Source organism: Cucurbita maxima, unplaced genomic scaffold, assembly GCF_002738345.1.
Source record: "Cucurbita maxima cultivar Rimu unplaced genomic scaffold, Cmax_1.0 Cma_Scf00008, whole genome shotgun sequence".
NCBI classification, from domain to species: Eukaryota; Viridiplantae; Streptophyta; class Magnoliopsida; order Cucurbitales; family Cucurbitaceae; genus Cucurbita; species Cucurbita maxima.
Window position 1 is genome coordinate 3,360,370 of NW_019272024.1, and position 11,061 is coordinate 3,371,430.

The 11,061-nt window shown below is 39.3% G+C and overlaps 1 protein-coding gene and 2 non-coding genes across 4 annotated transcripts; all 3 read left to right on the top strand.

Annotated features, from left to right (window-relative positions):
* The first annotated feature begins 1,084 nt into the window (after window positions 1–1,084).
* Window positions 1,085–10,643, top strand: LOC111482755 (aldehyde dehydrogenase family 3 member F1). 2 transcript variants are annotated; one of them, XM_023128684.1, is made up of 11 exons: window positions 1,085–1,355; window positions 1,433–1,501; window positions 1,582–1,678; window positions 1,756–2,087; window positions 2,171–2,275; window positions 2,344–2,516; window positions 2,598–2,688; window positions 2,761–2,910; window positions 2,974–3,010; window positions 10,302–10,510; window positions 10,564–10,643. In XM_023128684.1, the coding sequence occupies exons 1-10, from the start codon at window positions 1,176–1,178 to the stop codon at window positions 10,499–10,501; spliced, it is 1,434 nt and encodes a 477-aa protein (XP_022984452.1). In that variant the 5' UTR covers window positions 1,085–1,175; the 3' UTR covers window positions 10,502–10,510; window positions 10,564–10,643. The 2 variants fall into 2 exon arrangements, with proteins under 2 accessions (XP_022984452.1, XP_022984451.1); XM_023128683.1 differs by having other exon boundaries at window positions 10,302–10,643.
* Window positions 3,724–3,859, top strand: LOC111483516. Its single transcript, XR_002718380.1, has one exon. It is a non-coding gene; the product is annotated as a small nucleolar RNA Z247 (small nucleolar RNA).
* LOC111483517 lies at window positions 5,339–5,474 on the top strand. The gene has a single exon (XR_002718381.1). It is a non-coding gene; the product is annotated as a small nucleolar RNA Z247 (small nucleolar RNA).
* Window positions 10,644–11,061: the final 418 nt, after the last annotated feature.

Consider the following 11,061-nt stretch of genomic DNA (forward strand, 5'->3'; position numbering starts at 1 on the left):
TACCCATAATGGAAAAATCTAGTAACGACTAAAAACATCACTAACTAACTTACATTTCGACTTCGATAGCATTGGGCACATAGAATCATGTGTGAGTTAGACAAAAACATTTTAAATAAATTACTGATTGAATTCATTATATAATAAGATTGGTTTGAATTGAAAAAATTTACAACTCCAACAATTAGATCGAGTTTGAAAAATGAATTTGATGCAATAAACTAATTTCATCACGATTTATGTAAAGAAATAATGTATTAGCAATATTTAGAATTATTTTCTATTATTGATTACACGCTCATTTACTATCATATCTACTGTTACCGGGTCAATTGTTGTTATTAAGTCGATGAATTATTGATATAGAACTTATATTTGATTTTGCTATTGTTGGTATATTTTATTTGCTATTAGGTGATATTAATAGATATTAATATGGACGAACGTGTATATACGTAATATATGACTTTATTTTCTACCTAAAATAATTATTAGGTTTATGTATCGAAAAATTATCGGTCAAAATTATTATCCATTTTACCTCATTACATATCGTCATTAACTTCGAGATTTAAAAACGCATATGTTAGGAAGAGATTTCTATACTATGAGTGTTTCGTTCCCCTCTCCAACCAATATGGGATCTCACAGACCATCACCACCCATCATTAGTGTTTTGTCCATTGTCACTCCTTCTTTCTCCGTTTTTCCTAAACTTAAAATTTCTATACTTCAGTATTTGTGTAACTCATGAGATTATGATTAAAAACCTCCAAATATTGATCTCATGAAGTTAAACATGATGTAACTGTTCAGACCCACCACTAGCCAGATGTTATCTTCTTTGTGCTTTTCTTTTCGGGCTTTCCCTCAAAGTTTTTAAAACGCGTCTTTCAGGATTACACAACAGAATCAGTGCTTATCTAGATACTATTCTCTTTGAGCTATTCTTTTCGTTACGGGTTTGATAGGGAAAGGTTTCCACACACGTGTAAAACCATCCAAACCCGAAAAAAGAGGTTGGTAGTTGAAGGTGGCTTTATGAAGGGCATGGAACATTAATTACTAACCCCAACTATTTCCGTAACATCATAAGCTTTGTCCACTTGGTAAAGCAATGTCATGACTCCAAAGTCATCCCAAAGATCAGACCAAAGCAAGTTCTTGAGCTGGAAATGGATACCCATTTGGAGGAGCTAAGGCAAAGCTTCAGAAATGGAAGAACAAGGAGCTTAGAATGGAGGAAAAAACAGCTGATTTCACTGATTCAGTTCATTCAAGACAAAGAAAACGCCATTTTTGAAGCTCTCTTCCAAGATCTTGGGAAGCATCCTGTCGAAATTTATCGAGATGAGGTGAATTTTCAATCCACAAAACCAATTTGGCAATGTCTTTATATGGAAACAGAGCCTAATTTTACTTGTTCTTTAAGGTTGGAATCGTTTTAAAATCTGCAAACAACGCTCTCTCTTGTTTACACAAATGGATCGCCCCTAAAAAGGTTCGTTTTTTTTCTTGTTCTTGTTCGTGTTCTTCGTGTTCTTGTTCGTGTTCTTATATGGTTGATTTATTGGGAGGTAGAAATACGTGCCATTACTGTTCTTCCCAGCAAAAGGGGAAGTGTTGCCTGAGCCATATGGTCTAGTCCTCATAATTTCATCATGGAACTTCCCCCTTTGTGAGTATATTCCTGCTTTACCTCAAATTAAACCGACCCATCATTTGTTCTTCTAATGCTTCTACTTGTCTTTGTAGCTTTGGCATTGGATCCGTTAATCGGAGCGATATCAGCAGGCAACACGGCGGTTCTAAAACCGTCGGAGTACGCTCCGGCGTGCTCGTCTCTTCTCGCTGCGACGCTTCCTCTTTACCTCGACGATAAAGCCATCAAGGTCGTGGAGGGCGGAGCTGATATCAGTGAACAGCTTCTGCAGCAGAAGTGGGATAAGATCTTCTTCACTGGTAGTCCAAGTGTAGCTAAGATTGTGATGTCTGAAGCTGCAAAGCATCTAACTCCTGTAACATTGGAGCTTGGGGGAAAGTGTCCTGCAATCTTTGATTACTCCTCTGTTCATTCCAGTATGAAGGTTGTTTAATTTGGTAGCTGAAAAATGATGTCTTTAATGCATTGTAGTTCATGATGTTGTTGTTTTTCGTCTCGAATTCATAGGTTGCTGCTAAGAGAATTGTCGGAGGAAAATGGGGACCGTGCTCGGGTCAGGCGTGTATAGGGATCGATTACTTGCTTGTCGAGGACAAGTTTGCTTCAGAATTGGTAAGAACAAGTTCACTCTCGGACTCTTACTGTTTTTCTAGCTCATGTTTGTGATCTTTCTCTTTCAGATCGAGTCGTTAAAGCGAGTGTTGAAGAAGTTTTACGGTGAAAACTCGAGAAATTCGACGAGTATAGCTCGGATTGTTAATGAGAAACATGTTGAAAGGATCAGTAATATGCTTCATGACCCTAAGGTTGCTGGTTGTATTGTCCATGGTGGTTTAATAGACAAACAAAAACTGTAAGCTAAGTTCCTGAGTGAGGAATTTTTTTTTTTTTGGTTGATGACTGTTCTATTGAATGCTTGTTATTGATCTTGTAGCTTCATTGAGCCGACAATATTGTTGAATCCTCCGATCGATGCTGATATCATGACCGAAGAAATCTTCGGTCCCGTGCTACCGATAATAACGGTAAGCGAAGTAGTAGTATACAATCTTTCATTGAACCATAAATTTTTCTGATCATCTATGTTCTTGAAATAGTTGGACAATATTGAAGAAAGCATCGAGTTCATCAATGCAAGACCGAAACCTCTAGCTATCTACGCCTTCACAGAAGACGAAACGCTAAAGAAACGGATTATATCCGAAACATCATCAGGAAGTGTCACGTTCAATGATACCATGGTTCAGGTACTGTCTCTCAAAGCAAGCTTTGCACTAAGCTGAAGAAATGAGATGCATTTTTTGTTGCAGTTTGTGTGCGATTCGCTACCATTCGGCGGTGTCGGTCAGAGCTGTTAGAATTGGTCAATCCATTAGAATAGCTTGAAGTTAGTCATGCCATAAGAATAGGCTTACTTCGTTAGTTTCCTATGAAATCGGATCTATTAGTTAATCTTTTGCCAATATAAATAGAATATGTCCTCAATAGTGTGAGGCACAGTTTTGCATAAACTTGATATGGTATCAGAGCTCAAATAAGATCCACGAGATCCATAGCCTCTGCTGTTAAACATGTCAATCCCAATCAACACAATGTCTTCTCCGTCGATCAGTCAGGTGATTAGTGTTAAGCTTACACAAGAAAATTATCTACTGTGGTCTACCCAAATCCTTCCCTACTTGCGTAGCCAAAACCTTGTTGGTTTTGTGGATGGATCCATGCCTGCACCAAGCCAGACGATCGCCGTTGAACCAAGTGAAGAAATAGGGAATCGCAAAATTATCATCAACCCTGAGTTCACAGTCTGGTACCCCCAGGACCAGCTGGTACTCAGCCTCATCAACTCATCAGTCACTGAGGAGGTTCTCAGCACGATGGTTGGAATCACCACTGCACGAGAAGCCTGGATTACGCTGGAGCGACAATTTGCTTCCACATCTCGAGCAAGAGCAATGCAGATCCGTATGGAACTCTCTACTATCCAGAAAAAGGACATGACAATTGCTGACTACTTTCGTAAAGTAAAACATCTTGGTGATACACTTGCTGCCATTGGCAAGCGAATAGAGGATGAAGAACTCATCGCCTACATGCTGCAAGGACTTGGTCCAGATTATGATCCTCTAGTCACAAGCATTACAACCAGAACAGATGTATACACTGTCAGCGACGTGTATGCTCACATGCTGAGCTATGAGATGCGGCACTTGCGTAAGGGTACATTTGAGCAACTTTCATCTGCTAACAATGTCAATAGGATATCCATTCGTGGAGGTGCCAATGGAGGTCGAGGTAGTCGCGGTCGTAGTCGTCAGTTAAATAGTGGTCATGGACAATCAAGGCGTACTGTGAACAATCCTGGACGTCAACCATCAAAGACACAAAGCAGCTCAGGCATTGTCTGTCAGATTTGTGGTAAGCCCAATCACGATGCTTTGCAATGCTGGCACAGATTTGATCAGGCATATCAAGTCGAAAATAATCTCAAACAAGCAGCTTTGGCAACAAGTGGATACACTAGTGACACAAACTGGTATGTTGACACTGGAGCCACAGATCATATCACCAATGACCTAGAGAGGCTTACCACCAGAGAACGCTACACTGGCACCGACCAAATTCAGGTTGCAAATGGCGCAGGTTTGTCTATCTCTCATATTGGGAATTCATTAATTTCTGGTTCATCTCTTGTTCTGAAACATATCCTATATGCTCCTAAAATCAATAAGCACCTAATTTCAGTACAAAGACTAGCATCTGATAATAATGCTGTTGTAGAATTTCACCCAAACTATTTTTTGGTTAAGGACCGAGTCACAAAAAAACTCCTGCTCCACGGTAGATGTAAGAATGGCCTATACGTTCTACCGCATAATTTCAGTCAAGCCTTGCTGACAGCCAAACTTTCGAAAGAACAATGGCACAGAAGGCTAGGGCACCCTGCATCTCCAATTACCATTAGAATTCTACAAGATAATAATTTAGCTATAGATACTAATATTCCCTCTTCCTCAATTTGTAATGCTTGTCAATTAGGGAAAGCACATCAATTGCCATTTGGTTCTTCTCAGCATGTANTATAAATAGAATATGTCCTCAATAGTGTGAGGCACAGTTTTGCATAAACTTGATATGGTATCAGAGCTCAAATAAGATCCACGAGATCCATAGCCTCTGCTGTTAAACATGTCAATCCCAATCAACACAATGTCTTCTCCGTCGATCAGTCAGGTGATTAGTGTTAAGCTTACACAAGAAAATTATCTACTGTGGTCTACCCAAATCCTTCCCTACTTGCGTAGCCAAAACCTTGTTGGTTTTGTGGATGGATCCATGCCTGCACCAAGCCAGACGATCGCCGTTGAACCAAGTGAAGAAATAGGGAATCGCAAAATTATCATCAACCCTGAGTTCACAGTCTGGTACCCCCAGGACCAGCTGGTACTCAGCCTCATCAACTCATCAGTCACTGAGGAGGTTCTCAGCACGATGGTTGGAATCACCACTGCACGAGAAGCCTGGATTACGCTGGAGCGACAATTTGCTTCCACATCTCGAGCAAGAGCAATGCAGATCCGTATGGAACTCTCTACTATCCAGAAAAAGGACATGACAATTGCTGACTACTTTCGTAAAGTAAAACATCTTGGTGATACACTTGCTGCCATTGGCAAGCGAATAGAGGATGAAGAACTCATCGCCTACATGCTGCAAGGACTTGGTCCAGATTATGATCCTCTAGTCACAAGCATTACAACCAGAACAGATGTATACACTGTCAGCGACGTGTATGCTCACATGCTGAGCTATGAGATGCGGCACTTGCGTAAGGGTACATTTGAGCAACTTTCATCTGCTAACAATGTCAATAGGATATCCATTCGTGGAGGTGCCAATGGAGGTCGAGGTAGTCGCGGTCGTAGTCGTCAGTTAAATAGTGGTCATGGACAATCAAGGCGTACTGTGAACAATCCTGGACGTCAACCATCAAAGACACAAAGCAGCTCAGGCATTGTCTGTCAGATTTGTGGTAAGCCCAATCACGATGCTTTGCAATGCTGGCACAGATTTGATCAGGCATATCAAGCCGAAAATAATCTCAAACAAGCAGCTTTGGCAACTAGTGGATACACTAGTGACACAAACTGGTATGTTGACACTGGAGCCACAGATCATATCACCAATGACCTAGAGAGGCTTACCACCAGAGAACGCTACACTGGCACCGACCAAATTCAGGTTGCAAATGGCGCAGGTTTGTCTATCTCTCATATTGGGAATTCATTAATTTCTGGTTCATCTCTTGTTCTGAAACATATCCTATATGCTCCTAAAATCAATAAGCACCTAATTTCAGTACAAAGACTAGCATCTGATAATAATGCTGTTGTAGAATTTCACCCAAACTATTTTTTGGTTAAGGACCGAGTCACGAAGAAACTCCTGCTCCACGGTAGATGTAAGAATGGCCTATACGTTCTACCGCATAATTTCAGTCAAGCCTTGCTGACAGCCAAACTTTCGAAAGAACAATGGCACAGAAGGCTAGGGCACCCTGCATCTCCAATTACCATTAGAATTCTACAAGATAATAATTTAGCTATAGATACTAATATTCCCTCTTCCTCAATTTGTAATGCTTGTCAATTAGGGAAAGCACATCAATTGCCATTTGGTTCTTCTCAGCATGTATCTACAGCACCCCTTCAATTAATTCACACTGATGTATGGGGTCCATCCATTGCGTCAGTAAATAATTCCAAATATTATGTTTCCTTTGTTGATGATTTTAGTCGTTATGTTTGGATTTACTTTCTGAGATGCAAATCTGATGTTGAGTCTGTGTTCCTTCAATTTCAAAAACATGTTGAAACTATGCTAAATACCAAAATTCGCTCCGTCCAATCAGATTGGGGGGGTGAATACCATCGGTTACACAATTATTTCAAATCCACAGGCATTGAACATCATATCTCCTGTCCTCACACACACCAGCAGAATGGGTTAGTCGAAAGAAAACACAGACACATTGTAGAAACTGGCCTTGCTTTACTCGCTCAAGCCAACATGCCTCTATCCTACTGGGATGAAGCTTTCAACACAGCTTGCTTTCTTATAAATAGAATGCCCAGCCGAACCATACAACAAGACACACCACTTCATAAATTGTTTGGTAAAAGTCCAGACTACTCCATGCTTAGGGTGTTTGGCTGTGCTTGCTGGCCTAATTTAAGGCCTTACAACAACAAGAAACTGAGTTTCAGAACTACTAGATGTATATTCTTGGGTTATAGTTCTTCTCATAAGGGATATAAATGCTTAAATAGAAGTACAGGACGTATTTACATCTCTAGAGACGTGGTTTTCGATGAAAATATTTTTCCTTTTGAAGAATCTAAGCCACCAAACAAAACCACAAATCCACATCATCCTGTTCTACTTCCAGCCTTAGCCAAACTTGCTAGTTTTTACACTGAAAATGCTCTTACAGATATTGAACCAGTTGTTAGTAATTCCCATATGAATGATGGTCAAACTGATAATATTGCTAGTGACAACTTGTCTGGTGTCAGCTTATCTTCTGCAGATAATACAAGAAGTTCAGAGGAAATTGCAGAATATGAAGCTGAGAGCAGTTCGATCAATGCTCAAAACCAAACTCATGAACATGTGTCTGATCAACCAACTGAAGCAGCTAGTCAACATCCAATGCGAACAAGGTTGAGAAATAACATTGTACAAGCTAAACAATTCACTGATGGAACTATCAGATATTCAGAAACCTCAAGAAAATTCGCAAGCGCTGTAACTATCACAACTCCGATCATAGAGACTGCTACTGAACCTCGAAACCTGCAGGAAGCCATGCAACATCCAAGATGGAGAGAAGCAATGAATGATGAGCTCTCAGCGCTAAAACGAAATGCCACTTGGGATCTAGTTCCACCCAAACCTGGAATAAATCTCATTGATAGTAAATGGGTGTATAAAGTGAAAAGAAAAGCAGATGGGTCAGTTGAAAGATTAAAAGCAAGATTAGTTGCCAAAGGATTCAAGCAAAGATTTGGTGTTGATTACACTGATACTTTTAGCCCTGTGATCAAACCGTCAACAATCAGGGTCATTCTTTCGCTAGCAGTAACCAAGGGCTGGAATATGAGACAAGTTGATATCCAAAATGCATTTTTGCATGGAATTCTGAAAGAGGAAGTGTACATGCGACAACCACCAGGATTTCAAGACTCAGCCAAACCAAAGAATTACATATGCAAGCTCAAGAAAGCCCTTTATGGCCTGAAACAAGCCCCAAAAGCTTGGCATTCAAGGTTGACTGGAAAACTTATTGAGTTAGGCTTCAAGGCTTCAGTAGCTGATTCATCTCTTTTTATTCTCAAAAACAGAGAGATAACTATCTATATGCTCATCTATGTTGATGATATAATTATTGTGAGCTCCTCTGATCAAGCAACCGAAAGGTTGATTCAGAAATTGAAAATAGATTTTGCAGTAAAAGATTTGGGTGATCTTGAGTATTTTCTGGGTATTGAAGTCAAGAAAACACGAGATGGTATCATACTGTCACAGAGACGATATGCTTTAGATTTGTTGAAAAGAGTAAACATGGAAAAATGCAAACCTATGTCTACACCAATGGGTTCTGCTGAAAAATTATTCAGAGAACAAGGAATACCCTTATCAGCTGAAGAACAATTCAAATACAGAAGTACAGTGGGAGCACTACAATATTTGACAATGACTAGGCCTGATTTGGCATTTGCTGTCAATAAAGTGTGTCAATATCTTCATACACCTACTGATGCTCATTGGGGTGCTGTGAAGAGAATTCTTCGTTATGTTAAAGGCACACTAGCATTAGGAGTGAAAATTCAGAAATCAACCATGATGTTGTCGGGGTTTTCTGATGCTGATTGGGCTGGTTGTCCCGATGATCGACGTTCAACTAGCGGCTTTGCTGTATTTCTTGGAGCAAATCTAATCTCATGGAGTTCCAGAAAACAGGCTACAGTGTCAAGATCAAGCACCGAAGCAGAATACAAGGCCATTGCGAATCTTACTGCAGAAATGATTTGGATCAAGTCATTACTGAAGGAACTGGGCGTGTATCAATCAAAGGCTCCTCGCCTCTGGTGTGACAACCTCGGAGCTACATATTTAACTTCAAATCCAGTATTTCATGCTAGAACGAAACATATTGAAGTTGATTTTCATTTTGTTCGAGAACAAGTAGCACGTAAAGCAATGGAAGTTCGGTTCATTTCATCAAGTGATCAAGTAGCTGATATCCTGACAAAACCACTGTCTAAAACTCCTTTTACTACACATTGTAACAATCTCAACATGTACAAGACTTGTTGGGATTGAAGGGGACTGTTAGAATTGGTCAATCCATTAGAATAGCTTGAAGTTAGTCATGCCATAAGAATAGGCTTACTTCGTTAGTTTCCTATGAAATCGGATCTATTAGTTAATCTTTTGCCAATATAAATAGAATATGTCCTCAATAGTGTGAGGCACAGTTTTGCATAAACTTGATAACACAGACACCAGCAGAATGGGTTAGTCGAAAGAAAACACAGACACATTGTAGAAACTGGCCTTGCTTTACTCGCTCAAGCCAACATGCCTCTATCCTACTGGGATGAAGCTTTCAACACAGCTTGCTTTCTTATAAATAGAATGCCCAGTCGAACCATACAACAAGACACACCACTTCATAAATTGTTTGGTAAAAGTCCAGACTACTCCATGCTTAGGGTGTTTGGCTGTGCTTGCTGGCCTAATTTAAGGCCTTACAACAACAAGAAACTGAGTTTCAGAACTACTAGATGTATATTCTTGGGTTATAGTTCTTCTCATAAGGGATATAAATGCTTAAATAGAAGTACAGGACGTATTTACATCTCTAGAGACGTNATGTTAAAGGCACACTAGCATTAGGAGTGAAAATTCAGAAATCAACCATGATGTTGTCGGGGTTTTCTGATGCTGATTGGGCTGGTTGTCCCGATGATCGACGTTCAACTAGCGGCTTTGCTGTATTTCTTGGAGCAAATCTAATCTCATGGAGTTCCAGAAAACAGGCTACAGTGTCAAGATCAAGCACCGAAGCAGAATACAAGGCCATTGCGAATCTTACTGCAGAAATGATTTGGATCAAGTCATTACTGAAGGAACTGGGCGTGTATCAATCAAAGGCTCCTCGCCTCTGGTGTGACAACCTCGGAGCTACATATTTAACTTCAAATCCAGTATTTCATGCTAGAACGAAACATATTGAAGTTGATTTTCATTTTGTTCGAGAACAAGTAGCACGTAAAGCAATGGAAGTTCGGTTCATTTCATCAAGTGATCAAGTAGCTGATATCCTGACAAAACCACTGTCTAAAACTCCTTTTACTACACATTGTAACAATCTCAACATGTACAAGACTTGTTGGGATTGAAGGGGACTGTTAGAATTGGTCAATCCATTAGAATAGCTTGAAGTTAGTCATGCCATAAGAATAGGCTTACTTCGTTAGTTTCCTATGAAATCGGATCTATTAGTTAATCTTTTGCCAATATAAATAGAATATGTCCTCAATAGTGTGAGGCACAGTTTTGCATAAACTTGATAAGAGCGGTTTCGGAAGTTACCATGGCAAGTATTCTTTTGATGCATTCAGCCATGACAAAGCAGTGTTGCAAAGAAGCTTTTTGATAGAACTCGAGCCACGATATCCGCCATGGAACGATTTCAAGCTCAAGTTCATTAGATTGGCTTATCGATTCGACTATTTCAGGCTGGTACTACTCCTTTTGGGGTTAAAGAAGTAGACATTTTAGCACTTCAAAAAAGGACATCAAAGTTCTTTGAGTGCCTTCTAAATCTCTATTCCCTGTACTGTAATCGATATCTACTCATAAACTTGATATCATATCATGAACAATAATAAATATCCCTTCAATTTATATCCCATTTTAGTTTGCTTTGTGATTATTAAAAAGCTAATTGCAAGAAATAAAACATTTTTTTTTTTTTAATGATGAAAATTATCTCGAACATTGAATTGAAAGAGGGCAAATAGGCAGTTGGTTGATGGGGATTTCATAAATTCAATTTTAATTTTTCATCCTTAAATTTCTTTATTAAATTTTATCACATTTTCAGATCGAGTTTCATAAACGCTAGTTAGTAATCATTTGGCTGTTCTATTTTGATCCTTAAACTTATTTAAATTAAAAAAATAAAATTACAGGTTGTCTCAATATCCATCATCTGATGATTCATCGGGGCTTCTTTCCTCCTCTTTTTTTATCCGAGCTTTTCGATCAATTAATTTTAAGGCAGAATTTGTGAGCCCTACTTGACCATACTCACAATAATATGAGGTAGG

Coding starts and splice junctions, on each gene's coding strand:
- LOC111482755 (XM_023128683.1), top strand. CDS start 1,176: ATGGATACCCATTTGGAGGAGCTAAGGCAAAGCTTCAGAAATGGAAGA. Junction 2,689..2,760: donor CCGTGCTACCGATAATAACG/GTAAGCGAAGTA, acceptor TTCTTGAAATAG/TTGGACAATATTGAAGAAAG. Junction 3,011..10,301: donor ACCATTCGGCGGTGTCGGTC/AGAGCTGTTAGA, acceptor ATAAACTTGATA/AGAGCGGTTTCGGAAGTTAC.